The following is a 24,674-nucleotide window of genomic DNA, read 5'->3' as shown; positions in this document are numbered from 1 at the left end:
TGGGACCTGAATACATACAAAAGGAGACTATGAACCAGTCTCAAATTAGCCCCTGACGAAGGTGCATCTAAGTAAGCACCGAAACGCGCGTCGGGCTCTATGGGCTCTTTTCATTCACTTTATTTCACCTAGGGCTATCTATCACCATGTGTAGGCAACCAACACTCTAAGTATGGTTATGCACATGGAGCCACTCTAATCTTTGTCTCTTTCACCTCTCTTTTGTACTTGGGGTCTGGTCACTTTTAGTTATCTGTTGAGCATTTCTCACAGAATCAACACTTGGGGTTTCCAATGTATATACTGCAACCATTATTTGTTTAGCGTTACAGGTACATTGTTATAGATTTAGGGGGACACTAGTATTTTTATCCCCCATACGCTAGATTCCTTAATATATTTTATGTTAGGAATTCCTGTATGCTACCCCATTTGCCAGTTGGTCTATTACTTAGAGTATTGCAGCTTAGATACTGCGTACATACTAATTACCAAGTATTAGAGACTATTTACCAGCTACACGGTCAAGCACCGTTTAAAGTTATACGCTCGTGACTGTACCCCAGATACCTATGTTAGTCATACGGCATATACCTACTCTCTGTGCCCCTAGCTCTGGACCTGACCATTTTCCTACTTAATAAAGTCATTAGCCAGTTAGCAATAATTGGAGCTCTGTAGGTACATAGGTATCATTTTGATGTACATAGAGGTGAGCCATTAAGGCAAGTTTTTTCACTATTATTTACTGGTGTTTCTACTAGATTATATTTACTTTATTTATTTTTCCTATCATATCCAGTTGTATACTCGACCAGCCTGGGTCACTCCAGCAGTTCGAGTATTTTCGTCTGTTCTAGTATCTCACCTTTACCTGATCTCACCCCCCCATTTCCCCGCAGCTACCAGACCATCTGCATCGATGTCACCCTTGTCACACTTTGCGAAATTAGCTGTTCAAGTGCTACTTAAAGGGACAGTTCAGATTAGCTGAACCGCAAAGTTGCCTCCAGCACCGATTTCAACCCCCCCCCCCCGCCCTCCCTCCCCAGACGGCATCTGGCTTCTGAGATTTCATTTTCAGATTTTCAGCAGATTGGTGTCCCCGGATGTGGGTCACCAGGGAACAAATGCAGAATTATGGGACAGGACCCCAAAGCCGGGACTGTTCCATAAAAAGCAGGACTTTTGGAAGGCCTGTTATTGGATGCTATACTCTCAGGTTGCAGCTGCTGCTTACAGATGTTACAGACCACTAACTTGATAAATGTGAGTCAAACTGCTAAAGAAGCAACAGTAAAGTTAAAAACAGGTTTAACCTCAGTTTAATTATGTGCCTATTACATTACGTGTGCAAAACAGGTAAACCACACCAACACAACATTCTCTAATGTATTTTCATTTTGATATTTAACAGTATAAACCAAATTGTACTAAAAAGACAAGTCACTTCAGTATGTTATTATTATTATAATAGCATAAAGTCTCATGTGAAAACATATAAAAATATGAGGAGAGCTTCTATTTAAAGGAACAAACTAGGCACTTTAACTTTCAGGCTAACCTGCCCCTTTCCGGGATGGCCCATGCCTTTGAAACAACGTGAATCTCGTCACTGGCCTGTTCCTTTTCCCCTGCCCATCGGCATCCTTACTCACAGGACTGATATTGGTTGTATGCATTGTCATTTCCATATATGCCTTACTTTTTTTTATTATGGGTGGGCATGTAGATTCTTTAGCAGAGTGAAAGTGTGGCGGATGCAAATCCGGTCCTTAGAACTAATAGATGTTTGTGTTGTAATGTATATCTATTTATCCCTTTATATATTCATATTTGAATGTGTCACAGACAAGAGATTGCTAGTGATATATAAATATTTGTAATATCTGCCTTATTATCAAATCTATTTTATTCCTGACCAATATGGTGAATGTCTACAGATATTAGATAGATAGATAGACTGTAAGTTCATTTGAGCAGGGTCCTAAACTACCTATTGTTTCTGTTCCATTTTGTTATTGTCTCATTTGGTCAGTTCTCCCTTTATTGTAAAGCGCTGCGGGAATAAGCTGGCGCTATATAAATACCAATAATAATAGATAGATTTTGGTAGTACAAAGTACAGCATCACTGAAAATGCAAGAATATTGCAGCACTTACGAGCACGCCTGCATGAGCAAGTGTTGTTGGTTGGCTGGTAGCTTCTGTATCAGATCAGAGTGAATGATCCTTACTGACATGTTTCCTTTACCAGTTACACCCAAACAGTCTGGATTACATGAACTAAAAGCTTGGCGGTACTCGTTCATGAACTGAAGGTGATGTGTTTTGCGTTTTCTTGGAATGTAAATAGAATGTTTGTTCTGTTTATGTGCTGAGCAGATTAAAAAAAGACAAGAAGATAAAAAAAAAAAAAAAACAATCACTCTTCATGGGATACAGTTGCAAGAACTACTCCACCAGTCTCAACAATATCTATTAGCAAATTTGTAAAATGAGTTTTAGTCATGACTTTAGAACTCAGTGTTTCATCTTTAATAAAATTTTATGCATCAAATATAACTTACTTGTGTATATTATATTTGCATATTCCAATGCTTAAAAAAATAATCACAAACAACATTCTACGGTAAGTATCCATGCATCACAATGCTTTTTAATGTAGCTAGATTTTAAAATCAATATGTTTTAGATTGATATCCATGAAAAAAATATAACCTCAAATGAGGCATTTACATAAATTAGTAGTTCAACCCAGATAAGTGAGATTAAAAACTTCATTGTAAATCCCAAACACCATACAGCAATGAAGTGAGTTTGCTGTCTCTTGCTTTCCATGTTAATAATACTTCAGAGTGATTGTGATTAAGGGTTCTAAGCTCAGTAAGTCGTCCAATCAGACGTGCAAAATGCTGTGGATCATCTGGATGATAAATCTTCGAATACTTGTGTAAAACTCCTAAGAGGGGTTCCTGAAATTTTTCTACTCGTTGCTTGTTCTTTAAGAGTGGACGATCTGCACAAAGACACAGATTGAGAAATAAATATATTTACCTGAAGGATGCAATTCATTTCAATTTGAAATATCAGTACATTTACGTGATTCCAGATTAAAACATTATATTTTGTTTACCTGAAAAAAATACTGTTATTGCTGAAAGTAAGGCATATTCAGTTTCAGTCACATTTAAGGATCCCATACTTCTGTAAAAGTTGAAAAGTGGAGTAATGAATTCTTCAGTGATATCTAAAACACGAGGAAACAAAACACACTTTCAGCTGATATACTAGTACAAAGTATGATAGAAAAAGCTCACTGGGAGTTCAGGTCCATTGTTCTACTCTAATGATAGCTTTCTATTTTATTGTTGGCTGATGGAATATCCCCAAGCCTAACAGTCATCTTTCCAGAAGCAATTATTGGGACCTTAAAGGGACACTATAGTCACCAGAACAACTACAGCTTATTGAATTTGTTCTGGTGAGTATAATCATTACCTTCAGGCTTTTTGCTGTAAACACTGTCTTTTCAGAGAAAATGCAGTGTTTACATTACAGCCTAGTTATAACTTCACTGGCCACTCCTTAGATAGCTGTTAGAGATCCTTCCTGGTTCGTGGCTGCCTAAAATGCATCCAAACATTCAGTGTCTCCTCCCTCTGCATGCAGACACAGAACGTTCCTCATAGATATGCATTGATTCAATTCATCACTTATGAGGAGATGCTGATTGACCAGGGCTGTGTTTGAATCATGCTGGCTCTGACCCTGATCTGCCTCTTTGTCAGTCTCGGTCAATCCTATGGGGAAGCATTGTGATTGGATCAGGCTACTGCTTCTGATGATGTCAGCAGGCAGTGGGCAGGTCAAAAGGAAATAGTGATAAAGCAAGCAGCTTCGATTTTACTAGATCTAGGGAGGTATGAGGGGACCAGGGGGGGCTAGATGGTGGTTTTAACCCTATAGGGTCAGGAATACATGTTTGTGTTCCAGACCATATAGTGCTTCTTTAAAGGAATACTATAGTGTTAGTAGTACAAACATTTACTCCTAATGCTAACTATTGGAATGTCCAGCCCCACCCCCATGTTGGAATGTCCAGCCCCACCCCCAGTGTGACCTCACTCCCGGCATGGCATCACTAAATGGCATTAGAGGGAGCAGAGCAGGACTGTTCCACCAGCCACACACTGGACCCCAGGGAAAAGACCCACAGAAGTTTCCCCATAGGTTGGGAGGCTAAATGGGCTTAAATAAATATAAATACAATTAATTTGTGAATGTGTGAGAGAATGTGAGTGTGTCAAATTAGTAAGAATGTGTGTCTGGCAGAGTGTGTGTCTGTCAATGAGTTTGTATGTCAGGGTGTGTGTTTGTCATGAATGTGTATCTGAAAGTGTGTCTGTCATTGAGAATGTGTGTGTCAGTTAAAATGTGTGTTGGTTAAACAGTGCGTGTGCCAATGAGTGTATGGGTGTATGAGAGTGTGTGTGCTTTACTGAATGCCAAATTAGTAAGTGAATGCTCAGTGATGTCAGAGAGCAACATGATATATACATATCCATTCAAGAACAATGCCACCTATAGGAACCAAAATATGTAATGCAAATGAAACTCAGGTAGGGTACCCATAAAGCTTTGTCTATGTGTCACATGATGGTATAAATAAAATCTGTAAATGCAAAACATGTATAAAAATATAATTTCCAAAGCAGTAAGTCCCTCAAATCCCGATCGTCAGCATTATTTTAGCTGTAGCTTGGTAGCTTAGTTTTGAATGCTGGAAGTTTTGTTTATTGTCAAAACATTCAAAAGTGATTTAATAGAAACCTTAGGGATTGCACCAAAAGACTCATTGCACCATGACCACTACAATAACATTTACCGGTTATAGTGCTTCAAGCACCCCTTTAAACTTTGTTATGTATTCCAAAAAAAAGTTGGGTGTTATAATGTCTTGAACCACTGTGTTCCTTCAAATTCCTAACAGATCAAATTAATTCAAACCTGTAGAAGATGCAGGATGATCGTGGTGAGTAGGTTGTTCTAAAGAATATAAAGGACATCTGTCAAAATCCTGGATGTGAGAATATTCTACTTCAGGGCTTTGGTATCTTGCAAAACCTGGAAAATAATGTGTTAAGACCGGCTTCAGCTCACTACATTCTGCATGAAGGTTTTACAGTACTATAATATGCTCTTTCAGTATATTATATTTATCTGTAATATGGCTTAAAATGTCATGTCATACTCTACTAAGCATGCCTTAAACGTTGCTTACCACTGCAAGTCTAAAGAGTACAATGCACAACAACAGATGTGAATTTCTGCTCACCAGGGCTACATTTTCACTCTGCAACCGCTATTTCAAAAGTAAATGATGCTACTTGGCTTCTTATACGCTGTTTCCCCAAAAATAAGCCCTAGCTTATTTTCGGGGGGATGTTTCATAATATAAACCCTACCCCGAAAATAAGCCCTAGTTCCTAGTTCGCTAATCTATGTTCGGGGGTAGATTTGCAGAATTCCATTCGCAAGTAAGCTAATCTATGTTCGGGAAAGTTTCCTCAAACATAGATTTGGGGGATTCCATGCCCTAGTGAACTGGTCTATGTTTTGGGGAATTCCCCCTAATGTTGACCTGCCACATGCTAACACATGCTTGCTACCGTTTTTCCCTTGAAATTAGAAATCCCCCCAAAATAAGCCCTAGTGCATTTTTCAAGGGGGAAATTAATATAAGACCCGGTCTTATTTTCAGAGAAGACGGTAATGGCATCACTTGAAAGGATATTCTTATGTGAAACTATTGCCAACATTTTGCTTATTTCTGCTTGGGGAATATAAATGGAACTCAGACTTAGCCGCCACTACCCTTGTCTGAAAAAGCGTATTTAACATCTCCACTGACAATGGGTCAGCGGCTACTTCTTTCAAGGCCACCTCTGGAACACTACGAACGGCCTATCAGCGCTAGTGACTCACACTTAAGCAGTTATAGCTTTCTCTTGGTACACTTTATAACACGTTCATGGTTAGATTGATCAGTAGCTCTGGCATTTGTTGGAAATCCCTAGCCTTCTCGTTATATATACACGCCATTGCCCTTGATGCTTAAAATGTATTATATATAAAAAGTGCTGTATCATCATGATGCTGACCAACTGTTTAGAAATTCTGTATACTACGGCTACACATGCTGTTGGGGCATTGTAGACCAATATGTTATGATTTCAATAAAATAAAGAATTTTAAAAGAATAATTTTCAGCTAGAGAAGGCAGTGAGGGAGGGGGCAGAACGTAATTCACTGAGTTCTGTTGTAGATGACAGTGCATATAAATATCAAATGCTGTGTGAAAGCCTATACAAGTCCCACAGTTTCCACAAGATCTTGTATGTGTCAGCTGAAACCAGTGTATCCTCTTTTAATCAGAGAATAGGGTTTGGACATGTAGCTGTAGCAATTCTTCCAGACTATAGCAATAATGAATAGTATAAACCAAGGAATGGACAAATAGTTCCTTGCACCATTATATATGTATGCCTTATAACTAGTTCATAATTTGGGGGACACTATGGGGATAATTGAGGGACACCAGAGAAAGGAGTGCATTGCAAGTACATGTTTAACCCCTTAAGGACACATGACATGTGTGACATGTCATGATTCCCTTTTATTCCAGAAGTTTGGTCCTTAAGGGGTTAAAGGCAAACTATAATCCCCAAAATAACAATTGTTATTTTGAGAGTATAGGTTCCCTTAGAGCGAAGGTAAGACCTCCAGCCCTGAGGCTCTCCACTGCAGCCTCCAGCTTCTACTCCGGCGATGTCGGCATCAGTGATCTCCTCCAATCCATTGCTTCTAATAGAGAGAAGCATTTGATTCCTTGACCGAGTTTCACTTGGTTCTGGAGGAGGAAGTGCTTCTAGTGGTTGTCAGGAAGATAGCCACCTTTTTCATTTAAGCCTGCAATGTAAACTTTGCAGTTTCTTAAAATAAGACATCTGACCTTAGTGGTCCTTTAAACATGCTGTATTAGGCAAGAACTTAAGAGAATTTCATTCCATGGGCAAATGCTATAATAATTAGACATGTGCAATTCATTCGCCGAATTACGGCCAATTCGGACATTCGGGTGCTTCCGAATGTCCGAATAGCCAAAGTGCCGAATTGTCAAAGTGCCGAAATTTCTGAATTTTCGAAGTGTAGTAGAGCTGAAGTGCCAAAGTTCCAAGGTGTCAAAGTGTCGAAGTTCCGAAGCACAGTATTGCCTAAGTACTAATATACTTACCCAGTGAAAGAAGAAGAATGTTACGTTGTATACAATTTTAAATAAAAAGTATACAAACATAGACAGGATTCAGCTGTAAGCATTTGCAACACTTACAACAATCAAGTAACACACATTCATATAAAATGTAAGTTACTTGGCCAGTCAATGTAATGACAGGAATGAATAAGTAGATAGCTCCCTAATACCGTGGGAATTAGGGAGTTATCTACTAAAAGGCTGAAAGACCTGCATTGGTCTTTCAGCCAAATTTACTAATACTAAGTAAAGATTACTTAGTATTAGTAAATTTTACCCCTACTCGCTATATCGCGAGTAGGGGCATGTCTATTAAACAGTGAGCAGCTTGAGCCTGAGCGGCAGGTAGGGGCACTAAAGTAAAAAAGGGGGGAGGACCTATTGTCCAGCCCCCACCCCCGAGCGGCGGTTGGGGGTCCTAAGTAAAATAATGGGGGGCCTATTGCCCCCTGACCCCCGGCCCCCACCCTTGAGAGGCGGCTGGGGGCCCTAAAGGGAAAAAAGGGGAGCGAGGACCCTATTTTATTTTTTTGAACAGTGTTTAATATACATGCCCCTACTTGCGGTATAGCAAGTAGGGGCAAAATTTACTAATACTAAATAATTTTTACTTAATATTAGTAAATTTTGCTGAAAGACCAATTTAGGTCTTTCAGCCTTTTGGTAGATAACTCCCTAATACCGCGGCTGCAAGAGAAGTCCCGAAGTGTCAAAGTCCCGAATTTCTGAAGTGCCAAAGTTGCCGAATTTCTGAAGTGCCGAAGTGCTTAAATGCTGAAGTTGCCGAAGTGTTGAAGTGCCGAATTGCCGAAGTCCCGAACTTCGGAATGCCAAACCGAAAATGTTCCCCATGCACATGCCTAATAATAATAATGATCTATATATGAGCAGACTGTTATACTGGTGGAATACCCCGTGACAGTCCTGTACCCACCTTCCCTAGTACTGGTATGATCTCCACACTTACTAAATTTTGCAAGTATGTGTATTACTACAAATGGCACAAGCCAATTATAAAAAAACAATTACCGTCATTGGCTGGCAGAGAGCATCCTGTTTGTTGATTATATATCTGTGCTGAACGTAAAAACATTGCTTCAACTGTGGAGCCTTTTAGGAGAGCAATCTGATCTTCATGATCCAACATGTCAAATCCTGCAAGTAGAGAATAAATATTGTCTGAGATAGCCAAGTAATTTTCTATATGATATTGAGTGACTATGGAGGTTGATCAGATCTCTGGGGAAAACAAACCTGCAGACGTGGGTATCCTTTTATTATTGTTAATTTGTTAACTTGCATATAATATTAGCTAATGGAGAAGTATATTAATAATATTGTAGGTGATAAACCTAACCTGGAGTGTATCTTTAATGAAATTTGATCCTCAGTAATGTATGCATTAGATGTGTCTGGTTCTATAAGTGTGTCCAATAGATGAAATGAATATTTCTACTAAAAAAATACTTGCTCTTGTTGGATTGGTTGCTTGGTCAAGGTTAGCGTGTAATAAAATGTGTTAATCACAGCTATTTGTGGCAGAGTCACAAACCTGGCAATCTTTTAGTAAATTCTACAAGGACTTGCACGTGAAGAACAGCTGCCTCTGAGATTTGGTAAAATATTTCATCTGGATTTGCAGACTCTTCTAGCTGAAGAAAGTACAGGAGAAAATATACATGTTCAGTCTGTTATATGACTACAGTGTAGCTACAAATGTCTTTTTGAAAATTATTTTCTTTTGCCTATGCCATGCCAATCCATACCTGCGATGGGCAGCAGTGATATACTGATAGCATTCAACTTATGCTCTCAACCTATCATTACCACCTGTTTAGAGGTGACAAGCTGCAAGTGCCCATGGACCCTTTTTCAGTGTTAAACTGTTCATAATCGGACACCAAAGTGTTTCTTTAATTATATATCATTTTCAACACTCTTGAAGCCTAGCTATGTCCTAAAGAATAAAGAAAAAATGTATATACATTAAAAAAGCAGCCACTAGAGGGTGGTAAATGGCTATAAATTACCTTCAGAAAAAGGTTTAGTGTTAAATCGGGTTTGAAAAATAATCACTGTTGTCTAAAGTTACAAAACATTAGATTGTTACTGAATTTTGGACAATGAATGACAGTCTATGGAATCTTCATACAGTCATCACATCCATGTGGTATCCTTTGCCTCATGGTCTGTGGAGCAGGAAGGCAACAAACAAACAAAGCTTAAAGAAGCATTTTAAGTGCCACTACATCTTAATGTAGACAATTGAGAAATTTTGAGAAAACAATACAGGGAGTGCAGAATTATTAGGCAAGTTGTATTTTTGAGGATTAATTTTATTATTGAACAACAACCATGTTCTCAATGAACCCAAAAAACTCATTAATATCAAAGCTGAATATTTTTGGAAGTAGTTTTTAGTTTGTTTTTAGTTTTAGCTATTTTAGGGGGATATCTGTGTGTGCAGGTGACTATTACTGTGCATAATTATTAGGCAACTTAACAAAAAAACAAATATATACCCATTTCAATTATTTATTTTTACCAGTGAAACCAATATAACATCTCAACATTCACAAATATTCATTTCTGACATTCAAAAACAAAACAAAAACAAATCAGTGACCAATATAGCAACCTTTCTTTGCAAGGACACTCAAAAGCCTGCCATCCATGGATTCTGTCAGTGTTTTGATCTGTTCACCATCAACATTGCGTGCAGAAGCAACCACAGCCTCCCAGACACTGTTCAGAGAGGTGTACTGTTTTCCCTCCTTGTAAATCTCACATTTGATGATGGACCACAGGTTCTCAATGGGGTTCAGATCAGGTGAACAAGTAGGCCATGTCATTAGATTTTCTTCTTTTATACCCTTTCTTGACAGCCATGCTGTGGAGTACTTGGACGCGTGTGATGGAGCATTGTCCTGCATGAAAATCATGTTTTTCTTGAGGGATGCAGACTTCTTCCTGTACCACTGCTTGAAGAAGGTGTCTTACAGAAACTGGCAGTAGGACTGGGAGTTGCTTGAGACTCCATCCTCAACCCGAAAAGGCCCCACAAGCTCATCTTTGATGATACCAGCCCAAACCAGTACTCCACCTCCACCTTGCTGGCGTCTGAGTCGGACTGGAGCTCTCTGCCCTTTACCAATCCAGCCACGGGCCCATCCATCTGGCCCATCAAGACTCACTCTCATTTCGTCAGTCCATAAAACCTTAGAAAAATCAGTCTTGAGATATTTCTTGGCCCAGTCTTAACGTTTCAGCTTGTGTGTCTTGTTCAGTGGTGGTCGTCTTTCAGCCTTTCTTACCTTGGCCATGTCTCTGAGTATTGCACACCTTGTGCTTTTGGGCACTCCAGTGATGTTGCAGCTCTGAAATATGGCCAAACTGGTGGCAAGTGGCATCTTGGCAGCTGCACGCTTGACTTTTCTCAGTTCATGGGCAGTTATTTTGCGCCTTGGTTTTTCCACACGCTTCTTGCGACCCTGTTGACTATTTTGAATGAAACGCTTGATTGTTCGATGATCACGCTTCAGAAGCTTTGCAATTTTAAGAGTGCTGCATCCCTCTGCAAGATATCTCACTATTTTTGACTTTTCTGAGCCTGTCAAGTCCTTCTTTTGACCCATTTTGCCAAAGGAAAGGAAGTTGCCTAATAATTATGCACACCTGATATAGGGTGTTGATGTCATTAGACCACACCCCTTCTCATTACAGAGATGCACATCACCTAATATGCTTAATTGGTAGTAGGCTTTCAAGCCTATACAGCTTGGAGTAAGACAACATGCATAAAGAGGATGATGTGGTCAAAATACTCATTTGCCTAATAATTCTGCACTCCCTGTATTTACATTTGTCGAAAAACACATATCCGGTGACTGCCAGTGTCAACCATTTGAGGCTCTTCAACAAGATCTTTGATTTTAGAAAGTCTCATTCTAAAGTTTCATCACACACACTAAAAGCAGCTAATGTTTCTCATAGAGAAGCACTGATTTCCATGTTTGTGTGAAGCATTGGATTGATGGATTGCCACACATGCACCATAGGTACTCACTGCTCTTTGATGTTAAGTATCTGGTTGGACCAGAGATCATCGGGGTTGATGATCTCATCATGGGCAGATCAGGCCTCGAAGAAAAGTTTCTTGGAGCTAGATTAGAGGTAAGTTTCATGACTTTTCTAAACTTTTTTTATGGGGCTCTGTAAATATATTTAGAGTGTTTCTTTTTTAGTGTAGATTATTTTTAACGTTAAACTTCTTCTTTAATTTCCTTGATAGTTTTCTTCATTTACAGTTTAATACAATAAAGTACAGTGATCAGAATTAGAAACACAACAAGCAATCAATTATAATTTTTAGACATTACTTAACCTAAAACTTACAAATAGCTTTTGTTCATTCATAGGAAGGCCATATTTTTGGTGAGCAGCTACTATATGATCAATCAGTTTGCATTCTTCAGCTGTGAGTTCTAGTCGGGTAACCTGATGAAAATATGAAGAAACTGAACGTAAGTTGATAAAATACATATCTAATTAAATGTGTTTTTAAAGTGTATCTCTCATCTGATACTCTAATGAAATTGCATAAAATCAACTGTGAATTGTGTTAGAGCGAATCATTTAAAGTTATGGTTGGTCAATCAGTTCTAGGCATTGTGTGCTCCTTCAGGTACCCTACATTAAATACAAGGCATAGACTCTCGTTAATGTAACATTTATTTGGAAAGCGTGGTTCATGCTTTACCAAGTAATATAGAAATGGTGTGTTGGGTATCATTTCTTGCTGATGCCAGTGCACAGGAAATAAAGCCACAGTCATTTAGGAAGTGTTCCCAAGCAGGGCCAATAGCCTGGAAGTGGGGCAGATTTCTCAACGGTTTCCCACAGGCGCTCCTAGCAGTAACTGTGGGAATTGACAAAATTTGAGAATGGCCATAAGACAAAGTAGTCTTTACTTTGTCTTATAATATATTTTAATTGCTTTTGAATTTTATTGTCATTTAATTGCAATCAATAAAAGTATATCCTACAGATTTTATCTTTATAAAATACTCAGAAATTACATTATAGTACCAGAGCTGCTTTAAGGGAGTTTTAGCTGTTAGTCATTATATATATACCGTATTTATCGGCGTATAACACGCCCCGGCGTATAACACGCACCTCATTTCCAGAAGGAAATTCCAGGAAATTTCCACCCCTCCCATAGTATTCCCCCCCCTCATCCCATAGTGTTCCCCCCCCCTTTCCATAGTAATATACCCCCCCTCCCATAGTATTCTCTCCCCCCTCCCATAGTATTTCCCCCCCCCATAGTATTCTCCACCCCCTCCCATAGTGTCCCCCCCTTTCCATAGTATTCTCCCCCCCCTCCCATAGTATCCCCCCCTTTCCATAGTATTCTTCCCCCTCCCATACTATTCTCCACCCCCCATAGTGTGCCCCCCCTCCCATACTATTCTCCACCCCCATAGTGTGCCCCCCCCCCCCCCCCCCCCCATGGTGTCCCCTAGTGCACTTTCCCTCTGTCCCATATTTACTTACCTGTCTTGAAGCGTGGGCCGGCTTCACAGCGCGCACCGCGGAACTGGAACTTAAATTTCAGGTTCCGGTTTCCGGCGGGACTGAAAGGAAGTGTGCACACAATAGTGTGCACACAATAGTGTGCACACTTCCTTTCAGTCCCGCCGGAAACCGGAACCTGAAATTTAAGTTCCAGTACCGGCGGGACTGAAAGGAAGTGTGCACACAATAGTGTGCACACAATAGTGTGCACACTTCCTTTCAGTCCCGCTGGAAACCGGAACCTGAAATTTAAGTTCCAGTTCCGCGGTGCGCGCTGTGAAGCCGGCCCACGCTTCAAGACAGGTAAGTAAATGTGGGATATCAGCATATAACACGCACCCATGATTTTCTCCCTATTTTCAGGGAGAAAAAGTGCGTGTTATACGCCGATAAATACGGTATATATATATATATATATATATATATTTTTTTTTTTTTTACCTACTAAATTTATCATGCCTAGATAAATATATTAATATTCTAACCTTTTTTTCCAGTTCTTTATAGAATTTTGTTTAGCTCCAAGTATACTGCTTGACACAAGCATAAACATGACAATTCCTCCAAAATGTGGCATATAAGATAGTGGTATAATAGTAGTGTAATATGTAAAAAGGTTCTAAAATGGAAATGGAATCTCACCGGCATGCTGGATGGTTGCATGCTGCAGATGCTCCATAGGTGATTGGTGATGGTTTTGCAATTTTAAGGAAGATGGTCCTCAATTTAAAAAAACTTTTTACAATGATTCAAAACTTTCCAAAGTTACATAAATTCCCATAAATCGTTATAAACAGAAGATAAATTCCAAGTGGATTTCCAATTTAAGGCTAAAGTAGCTAAACGTGAATCACAGCTGACTGAGACCATTTTTACATTTAAATGTTAAATTCACTTGGAATTCTCACTAAAGTAAAAAACCCTTACAGACTTTAATGTTGACTTATGTGGATAAATATTTTAGATAGATTTTCTAACAGTTATATAAAATTAATCCTTAAAGGACCACTATAGTGCCAGGAAAACATACTCGTTTTCCTGGCACTATAGTGCCCTAAGGGTGCCCCCACCCTCAGGGACCCCCTCCCGCTGGGCTGGATGCAGAGTAAAGGGTTAAAACTTACCTTTATTCCAGCGCCGGCGGGGAGCTCTCCGCCTCCGATCCTCCCTTTCGGCTGAATGCGCATGCGCGGCAAGAGCTGCGCGTGCATTCAGCCGGTCTCATAGGAAAGCATTCACAATGCTTTCCTATGGACGCTTGCATGCTCTCACTGTGATTTTCACAGTGAGAATCACGCAAGCGCCTCTAGCGGCTGTCAGTGAGACAGCCACTAGAGGATTTGGAGGCTGGATTAACCCATTTATAAACATAGCAGTTTCTCTGAAACTGCTATGTTTATTAAAAAAAGGGTTAATCCTAGAGGGACCTGGCACCCAGACCACTTCATTAAGCTGAAGTGGTCTGGGTGCCTAGAGTGGTCCTTTAAGCTCAAACTTCTACTACTTCTGGGCTCCGGCTTTCAATTTGTCAGAGCACAGACAGAGAATCTCTGAACCTGTGCTCTGACTCACTAACTGAGCGCCGGAACCACGAGGGAGAGGATATGATCTGACTGCATTTACTGCTGATGCACACCAGTGGACCACCAGAGAATCGTTTTAATTTAATATGTTGGTGTCCCCAACTTGCGAGGTGTGTTGGTCGGCGGGTGCCTCTGTTGTCATAGCGCCCTGCGTGACCGCACAGCTTTCACACCCCAAAGGCTGTCCTTGCTGACAGACACACTGTCACTCACTCTCAATGACACACACACACACAGAGAAACCGTGACAGACACACACACTCACTGACTGACACACACACACTCACAGGCAGGCAGACACACATTCACTGACAGACACACACACGCTCACTGACATTGAAATGCTCTAGGTGCACTGTCACTGTCCCCTTAACCGTTGCATTGTGATTATTGCAGATATTGAGGAACTGCAATAATTATCTTGCAGAGTTAACTCCACCACAACTTTGTTTTCCTAGCACTGCAGTTTCCCTTTAATCACGAAAGTATAAAATGTATGCTTATAGGAAAAAATATCTTTCAGAAATGGAAACCCATGCTGACCGATACCGATATGAAACATTTTCACTTTCACTATTTAGGATTTTTCAATATCTAATTTCTAAACTTTAGGACTATATGTAATTGACTGCAAGGTATCCATCATAAACCCCCACTCGACTTTAGCAAATGCTTTTTGGACAACAGTTGACAGCAAAAGAGCTGAGGTTTGTCATTATCTTAAAATACCTGTAGTGTGCTCATAATTCTCACACTTCCCCTCACAGGCTAACAGAGTGCAGCCATGAAATTTGACCTACATAGTTCTAGAGTTTGGGAGAAGAAAGAGAATGCGTGGCACCCAACTATCTTGTTTTCAGCGGCACAGTCCAGACTTTGAGGTCCTCTCCTGATTTAGTTTCCTGGTGTTCCACACTGTCCCCAGGCAGCACAGCGTCATCATTATCATTAGATACGCTCAGGCTGTGGAGTGGGCACTTTAGCAGTTCTTCCTGCATTGTCCTCTATGCAGGGGGCAGACATGAATCTAGTTTGGAGCCTGACATGCTTGATGCCAGGCTGACACGCCCCTTCAGCGAGAGTACCTGTCTACTTTTCAGACAGGCTCACCCATTTAGGGACATCACCAGTGATGCAATGTGTGTCATTGGTGATACCACCCTTCAAAGGCCCACTCAATGTCCTGATTCCAGTGTTCCAATTACAGTCTCCCTTAAGAGATGCAGACAGAGTAAATCACTATCAGATATACTTGTTTCTCTTCAGTAATGCAAACAGAAAGATAATGTTTGTTTTTTTCAATGTTAAAATGCTAACATGTGCATGCAGTTATTGGGAGGGAAGTGATTAAAGTTCCTGAATGTGTTATGTTTAGATTGCCTTCTGATCTGCTCGAGCTAGGTTAGGTATCAGAGATTCTAGTCTGTTTGTTTTCAGAACAAAACACATCTTCAAGTAGGACGGTGTATTGGGTCATTGCACTTTTTTTTTTTTTTTTATAGCAGAATTGCTTTATTGGCTGTGATCATTTGTAACATGTACCCTCTAATGTCAGATTATTCACATCTACACATTTAGTAGCAGGGATTGTTGGGACCACCTGTAAGAGAGCCTGTGTGGTAATCAATGTATCTTTTCATTAAACTACTCGCAATTGTTTGACTAAATATCCCATAGAATTATTCAGGGCACAGCTTCAAAATTAATGCATTTAATTTAGCATCTTGTTTTAGTTAGCCCTCTCGTGTAACTAATTAAATGAGTGGGGGAATCCCCCTGGAAATAAACCATCATATATTTAATTTGTCAATCTTATTCATTTGCAACATTAGATGTTCTTCATATTTTATACATTATGGTTTGTGATATCAAAAAAGGGCCATTACAATTTAGAATCTGTGCACATCATAGCTGTGGTTTCTTACTTTGCTTGGCTTTGTAGTTGATGACACGTGTCTGCTATCACTTCCATCATCTTCCAGCTTTACATTGCAAAAGATGGAGCTGTTTTGCTTGCAATTTTTTCGAAGCCTCTTTGACTTGCATTGTACTTCAGTTAACAAGCCTAGCATAATAAAACAAAATACATACAGAAAAATACAAACCTATGTTAAAGGGAAACATTTTTCAAATTCCATAAATCCATACTATATGTACTACTATGCAATATGTGAATTGTCAGAAATTCGAAAAGAATGTCAAATTGTAGGCCAGAATAGCCAAATAGAAAACATTGCTAAATAGAGATTTCTGCCAATCTAGGTATTTTGGCCTAAATGTAGAAATGCACTTTGAATATTGGAAAACTCACACTATTGTGAATAACCATAATTAAGAATGTTTGATATTCTTCACTGCTGTCAGTCTTTCAGACATATAATAATTTGCTTAATGATGGTGATTTGACTGTTGACAGCATGTCCATTACCACCTTACAGTAATAGGAATAATTAGTACTACTGACTTACATTCTGCTAGCATGCCTACAGCCTTGCACTTTTTCAGACGACATTCCTGACATTTCCGTCGCATATACATGTCCATCTCGCAATGCCCACCATTTTTGCATCTATACACAGCATTCTTGGTAATACTGCGACGGAAGAAACCTAAAATAACAGCTTGCTTTTAGTATACAAAGTAAAAATTGTAAGCATTCAAAAATTCCAGTTGGCCTACAAAATTGCCAAAACTAATTGAAAAATCAAAAGAGCACATTATAGGACTGACTTCAGCAAGTTAGACAGCTTTCCAAGTCTGTCAGAACTGAAGAGGATTTATTGTCAGTGGCATGAAAGCCATAAATGTCTGTAAGTGAACTTTATTCAAGCCCATTTTTTTTTATTTGCAGAAGATGGTAACCAGATCACTACACAGGTAAGTTACAATTACAGGTGCAATTCCTTGACAGAATAGCAATCAAACTTCCAGTCCTGTTCCATTTTTTTCATAATAACAAAGAAAGCATGGGTAATCTACCCAATTAAAAATGAGGGAGAGAACTGGAAAGATGAGGAGTATGTAGACAGACTAAGAGGGAGGGATGAAATAGATGGAAAGGCTATCAAGAAAAGGGAAGACAATTGCTCTCTGCAACCCGAGAGTCTCTTCCCATATGAAATGTTCTCATGGTATGTGGTACGTAAACGGTGGGTTTACCCATAAGATATTAGGGGACTCTATCCCCTCTCAAATTCTAGCAGCTAGGTCAATTTTTTTGAATAATTTCTGACAGGAAAAGGCCAGGCCCTCTAACAAATTGGAAAGTAGGAAGTATCATGTGGGATCTGTTGTGGAAGACCTTTGCAAGAAGGTACCTGATTCATTTCAAGCCTATTTTTAAATCTATTTAGACTGGCACAAATGTTTCTCACTCACTAAAATTGATAATCCAGACTGTGTTTTACCCTTTATTCCTAATGCATTATATAAGGAGTGCATTCAAATATATAATAAATAAAAAATATTAAAAAACAAAAAACAGCTCCACTTGTATGTAAGAACATACACAATTTTTATCTCCCGACATTACAGCAACTTTCTGCATTCTAGTGGTTGTGGTGCCAGGAGTGCCCTGGCGCCCTTCCAAGATAGACAGGCAAGCGATTTGACAATTCACTCCTGGCACCATAACGACCACAGCGGGCTGTAGTGGTTGTGGTGCTTTGAATCTTACTTTAGATATTCTTGGTGATTGTGTCATGTCATGTCAGTTTTGACACAAACCCTTAACAACCAGAGGCTTGTTATCCTGGATAAAAAGGAGACAACATAAAAGCATGCACTCTTCTTTACATTTGTCAGACAAACGGGGTCATTTAGTTTATATCATCTTACTTGTAATTCTATTCCACAAATAAGCTATAAAAATTACCTTTTATTATTTACATTATAGAACAGGTTGCATTTTAATCATAAAAAATGAATAAAAGTATATTTAGTGTAACCAAACAAATATGCTACTTTACACATTGTAACACGTACTCCCCAGTCACTCAAAAATACATATATACAATATACAGAGAATAAACAATGCACCCAGTGTATACCAAATATAAAGGAGATATAATAAACAGTGTCTGCACATTTTTCTAATAAACAGAATGTGATCCCTCTCTTTGTTTTAGGGCGATATATAAAAAAATAGCAAAGCTGGAGAAGATCATTTTTGTGAATTGGTTAAAATAGAGATCAAATGAAAATTTGAAAAGCTCAATATAGATTTTTAATAAATATTTTTTGTAGATAAAAAATGTTTTTATTAAAAAAAGAAAGAAGCAGAGATTTTATATAGAATCTTTAGTGTATAGAAATATCAGAAGTTTGTGACTTTTCTAAAAGTTTATTAAATCGTATTTCATCTGTCCATTTACTGATCTCTAAATACAATTTAAAGGGATACCAGGAATTGCCAGGAATAAAACTATAGCTTCCTCTGCCTTACTCATACCCCCCCTCCACTGATGTGAATAAAGGGTTATAAACCTTTCATTTACTCACCTGATGCTCCGACATCCCACGCCACATGAGTTGACTCAGATTGCTCTGATTGGTTGGTTTAGCTGTTTTATAAGGCATGACAATAGACAATGCATGCACATTAGACCTCCTCATATGAAAGAATTGAATCAATGCTTTCCTATGGGGGAAATCTGATGCTGGCAGGTGGGGGCCTTAAATGATAATGGGGGAGGGGAGTAACCTATTGTAACCTATTGTCTATGCCTGATAAAACAGCTAGGCCAACCAATCAGAGCACTTTGAGTCAACTCACGTGGCGTGGAAGGGCTTTATAAGACGTTCCCCGCCCTTCAAGCTCAGTCTGTCTCGCAGGGGGAAGATGGAATGTTTTTTTTTCCGTTGGGATTTTTTTTCTGCTTTTTGTTTTTCGCAATTGGGTTCTTTTTTATTTTTTAATAGTTTATCGCGAATTTGACGATTTTTATTTGGTCGTATTTGGGGCCAAAAAAAGAAGATGAAAATATAAAAGAAGATATCTATTGGTAAGTGTTAATTTTTTATTTTTCAGATATTTTGTTTTTTGCCACCCCCCAGCTCACTATTACTAGGGACTAGGGGACCCCTAGTTACTGGGGGGGGGGGGGGGGGGGGGGGGAATAATTTTTCCAATTATACCCCATGTGGCACCAATGGTTGGGAGCTAGGGGGGGAAATAAGTCCCCCCCCCCATTCTAATTTTGGGCCCACCAGCTGACAATGGGTTGGGGATAGGGAGGGGGGACAATAGGTCCCCCATTTAGTTTAAGAGCCCCTAATCGCAGGGGTACCGATTTAGAGAGTTATCTACTAAACGGATTTCAAATGAAATTCCAAACTAAAGTAATGACTGAATTTAGTCCGAAAACGAATGGACAAACTGTCGAAATTCGGATCGGACAAAACAATCATTTCGGCAGCGCCAAAGTCTACATTGCAATGCGAGAATACAGAGGAAAGGTGAGTATTATTGGTATAACTTTCCTAGACACAGAAAGTGGAGCTTACTTAAGCTTCCTCCTTGTATCTAAGAAAGTCAGACATAGGAAAAAATACACAAGACAACGTAGTCCATACTTTATCTTACGCTTTTTTAGTTAGAAATAGCTGGAAAATTAAAAAAGAAAGACAGAGTAGGAAATAGGACGCGATTGGGAAAAAGTATGTACGGCGTGACATGTTTGTAGCTATGTTACAGTGCTACTGCAAACCCCATGTGTTCCCTATTAAAGCAGCACTGTAACATAGCTACAAACATACAAAATTACGTCCTGTGCTCAAACTTCCACTACTCCTGGGGCAACAACAATGATTAATATAGGACTCACCTAAGAGGTTTTGCCTTGACATGGCAGGTGAGCTTATACTTAAATGGCCATTGGACTTATGCTAAAAAACCTACAGCTATTTAAATGTGCATAGGGATTTGGAAAATTGTGCAAGTAACTTTTTTCCTTGGTTTTTTATTGTATGTACTGGGACTGATGTGTACTAAAATCATTGCTGCTGTCAAGGAGTAATGGGAGATTGAGCGCAGGGCTTAATTTAGAAAATCTGAAAAATATGCAAAACATACACAATACTTTGCACATGAGCAGCCCTATGTGGGGCTAGCCTGTGCGCTTCCTGTTAGCATGATGAGCATGTAAACCATGCCCTCCGGTCAATGTTACACAACCTGATTATCCCAACTGGGTAAAAAAACCAGTCCCAAATTCTTATCTTGCCAGTCTTGCGGGAAGGTATATTTATATGCGCTCTTATGTTTCCACAGACTTTATAGAACCTTGTCCCACTTTTGTCCTTGTCAGGTAGTCATATTACACAATGCTGATTACCTATTGCCTCTGCATTGCCAACGTCAACAACAGGGTCCGAGACTCTTGGGTAGGGGAAAATGTGAGACTATGACAAATATTTATATATATATATATATATATATATATATATATATATATATATATATACATATATATATATACATATATATATATACAAAATTTACCTTTTTGTCTAATCAATATGGTTTAGAAATCTGAGCTTGTACTAAATAATTGGTAATAGATAATTTGTAAATTTCAACGTAAACTTATTTTCTCATTGCATGAAGAGGCCATCCATTTCCTCACCTTTGCACCCTTCACAGGTGAGTGCATTGTAATGGTATCCAGATGCCTTATCTCCGCATACCACACAAAGCTCTTCATGTCCTTTCATCCGTATGTTAGTGTGACTAATTCTCGGCCTTTTTATTGTTGGATACACCTCCTCTGAACCATAAGAGATCACAGATGAAGGTTTACTCATTTCACATGTGCTAAGTACATACTGTCCATCACCGTATGCAGTCTCCAGGCTGTATGTGTTGTAGTGGCACTGTGACGATGGTGATTGCAACACTGGTGAATACTGCACATTTGTATACTGACAGAAAGGGGTCGTCTGAAAGTCTGAATCTGGAAGTTGATAATTAATGTGCTCTGGCAGGACATCTAGGATTCAAGGAAAAAAAAAAGATAAGCTGAAAACAAACAAGAGTTCTGAGATGTGGTAATATATCCCCTTTGCTCCTGTGAAGATTTAATTAACCCCCCACCATAAATATTTGTCTAATTGCCAGCCGTAGTATCTATCATTGTGTGAGTGTATGCTTGTTTGCATGTGCATATGGAACCCTTGGTTCCAGTTACCCAATTATTTTAGGGGTTTGATGTATTTTGCAGTTCCATTATCAAATCACAATATTTATGTTAAGATAACAATGGAATGAATGTCCCACATCTGAAAAAAAACATAACTAAAAGTAAAAAAAAAATATTGCACAACTTTAAAATTTCACATTTGCAAGCTTTATCAAGGATTACATTGATTCTCTTATCGTTTCCCTTATCATTTCATGATGTCATTACAGAAAGAAAAAACATGTTACCTCCAAATTCCATTTGATGCTGCAAATCTGTAGCCTGTACAGGATTACACTTTTTTTTACCAGTGTTCTCAGGAAAGCATTCAGCAGGGGTTTGTGGGATATATGTAATTTGGTAGTAGGTTCTTTCATAAAAATACTTTAATTAAAACACTGAACAAGCTAATAAATGCCTCAATTAAGCGTCTATTAGTTTATATAGAAGCTCAAAAAACCCTGTGAGGGAATCTGTACAAGATAGTGTGCTCTTGTACAGAATACATATGCCATTCATACATACAGGAACTTGCAGTATGATCTATGCAAGGGATGCAGAGCTTCCCTGTAAGATGTCTGCGCTAAGAAGAAATGTTTCTGCCCATGTGGTTTTACAATGCTTATAAAGCACATATAACATTTTAAAGGAACAATCACGGTAACACATCAACTTCATCAAAGGAGGTCCCTGGTGTTTCCTTACCTTTGGTGGTTAAACAATTCACCAACGGTTCAATGCCAAAGTTGTCTCTCCAGCACTGTTACTTGCTGTCCCCGTCTACATCCACTTTCAGAAAATCAGCTAATGGAAGCCACAGACTGCCGCCGGGCAGGGGCACCACTGATTGGCTTAGAGTGGTGATCTGACACTTTAAACCAATCATTGGCTCCCCATTAATAAAAATGACTTGAATCCAATGCTTCCTTATGAGCTGCATTTGATGACATGAACATCACATGACCAAGTGAAACTCTCGTTGTAGAGAAGGCACCTCCAGTGGCTGTCATGAAGACAATCACTAGAGGTTTGTTTAACCCTGAATTGTAGCATTTACAAACCTGACATTTTTTACTTCATTGATCTGAAGTGGTCTGGGTGACTTTAGTGGTCTTTTAAATATACAAGCATTATTGAAGTGCCTCTCCATAGATTTCCCATAAACTTTTTTTTTTTACCCAACATTTTCCTCTGTAAGAGCTTGGCTACAAATTGGACTGAGAAAGGACAGCTCACATTTTTTAGCCAGCTGATTTAATATTTTATGAACTTTGAACACAGATTCTGATATTCACCAGACCACACATGGCCTGGTTTCTTTTTATCTGTCTTTAAAATATGCATTTTCTTTTTCACATGGATAACTACATTATATCTACATTGCATAGAATATTTGTCTATGTGTTTGGTTTGAAACATTCATTGTTCTGTAGTAGACACAAATGTTATTATTTATTGTAATTTTTGCTACATTTGGATTTTGTATTACTCTTTGATTGAAAGAAAAAATAGAGACATTTCTTGAAATAAGATACAAGATACAAGAAACGTTGTACATAGGACAAATGACGCCACAGAGACCTTCAAAGAAGGCACCTTGGGACTTCACACAGTTCTCTCAGCGTCTCTTCCAATGTTCAAAACACTCTGCAAAATCCTTTGTTGGAATCACCATCACCTGCCTCGTCATATTTACCTGAATCTCATCGACGGTCTGAAATCTCTTCCCTTTCAAAGGAGATTTTAGCTTTTGGAAAGTGTGGATCACTTTCAACAAACTCTCAACCATCTTTGAAGCGTTTGTGCTACACTTTTATTTGCGCTGCACTCATTGCATCATCTCCGAAAGCCTTCTGAATCATCCAAATAGTTTCCGCAGAGATATATTTAAGCTTATCGCAAAGTTTGATATAGATTCATTACTCTACTAGCCCAGCCATTTTGAATGCAACGGCCACGCAGTACACATGCTCACTCAATGGCATCTAGCTCCCCCGCTGACTAGTACAGTGAAGTCAACACTGTTCACGTTTGTGCATTCCAGTCCACTCTAATTGGCTTTCAGGTTATATTGATGTTGCACAAACGGTTCTTGTTATATTAACAATGGCTGGGCTTTTTCTGAACAGGCCTCGTATATGAAAAGTAAGTATAATACATTTTCTAATATTGATCTGACCCTAACACAAAGTGAAACTGTCAATCACAGTACTGCTCGCTCATACAATGGATTGTTGAAATGAAAAGATTAAAATATTTATCTGGAGATTTCTTTCTCATCCGGCATCATGGATACTTGGTTCCTAGCATCCTTGCCACCAAATAACTGTTGTATATGTTACAGTTAAAGTGAGAAATCAGTTAATGTGCACATTACCTAGTTAATCTGCAGATTAACTGATTTGCTCAGTTAAAGTGCGGAATCAAGAGTTTTCCGCACTTTACCTAGGTAATGTGCATATTAACTGCTTCCGTATAGTTAAAGTGCAAAATGTTTGTTTCTTTCCCTTGGTAAAAGAGGAATTATTTATTACAAAAAATGTCCTTGCAGAACCTGTTTCACCCTTTCAGTGCTAAAGTTTGTTTCTTTCCCTCGGTAAAAGAGGAAATTATTTATTACAAAAACGTCCTCACAGAACCTGTTTCACCCTTTCAGTGCAGTCTCTGCAGAGTCGTTCACTTCTCGTCTGAAGGCAGATAGATTCTGTGTGAACGTGTCTCGATTCTTTTTGTGAGCAAGTTCCTTTCAATGCCCTCCAGCATCAAATTCTCAAAGCATAGACGCATGGCTTGTTGCTTCTCAGAGGGGGCTGGATACTAAAAATGCTGCTCCGTAAGTCCGAGAAATACTTCTCTCATTGAGGAGAATGAGACCAAGGAGAGGTCTGCTCATGGACCACTGATTCCGACAGTCTTCAAATATAGGATGATATTGAGAACAGTGGAGAGCATCTGCTGGGATCATTTCAGGGTGTTGCTGCATAATGTGCAGGAAGCGCTCGCTCTCTTGTGGTTGTG

At 39.1% G+C, this 24,674-nt stretch overlaps 1 protein-coding gene across 1 annotated transcript in view; it reads right to left on the bottom strand.

Annotated features, from left to right (window-relative positions):
• Positions 1–2,625: 2,625 nt before the first annotated feature.
• Positions 2,626–24,674, bottom strand: part of LOC134607868 (bile acid receptor-like) — a 115,550-nt gene continuing 93,501 nt past the window's right edge. The window contains exons 3-11 of the mRNA XM_063450445.1: positions 21,105–21,467; positions 16,947–17,087; positions 16,404–16,543; positions 11,711–11,812; positions 8,868–8,967; positions 8,345–8,470; positions 5,011–5,127; positions 3,137–3,250; positions 2,626–3,019 (exon numbers count right to left, since the gene is read on the bottom strand). Of these exons, the coding sequence (XP_063306515.1) occupies positions 2,781–3,019; positions 3,137–3,250; positions 5,011–5,127; positions 8,345–8,470; positions 8,868–8,967; positions 11,711–11,812; positions 16,404–16,543; positions 16,947–17,087; positions 21,105–21,467 (1,442 nt within the window). The 3' untranslated portion in view covers positions 2,626–2,780. The remainder of the gene's footprint in view (positions 3,020–3,136; positions 3,251–5,010; positions 5,128–8,344; positions 8,471–8,867; positions 8,968–11,710; positions 11,813–16,403; positions 16,544–16,946; positions 17,088–21,104; positions 21,468–24,674) is intronic.

The sequence above is a fragment of the Pelobates fuscus genome, chromosome 1, assembly GCF_036172605.1.
Source record: "Pelobates fuscus isolate aPelFus1 chromosome 1, aPelFus1.pri, whole genome shotgun sequence".
Lineage (NCBI taxonomy): Eukaryota > Metazoa > Chordata > Amphibia > Anura > Pelobatidae > Pelobates > Pelobates fuscus.
The sequence above is the reverse complement of the archived record's forward strand: the minus strand, read 5'-3'. Positions and strand labels throughout refer to the sequence as shown.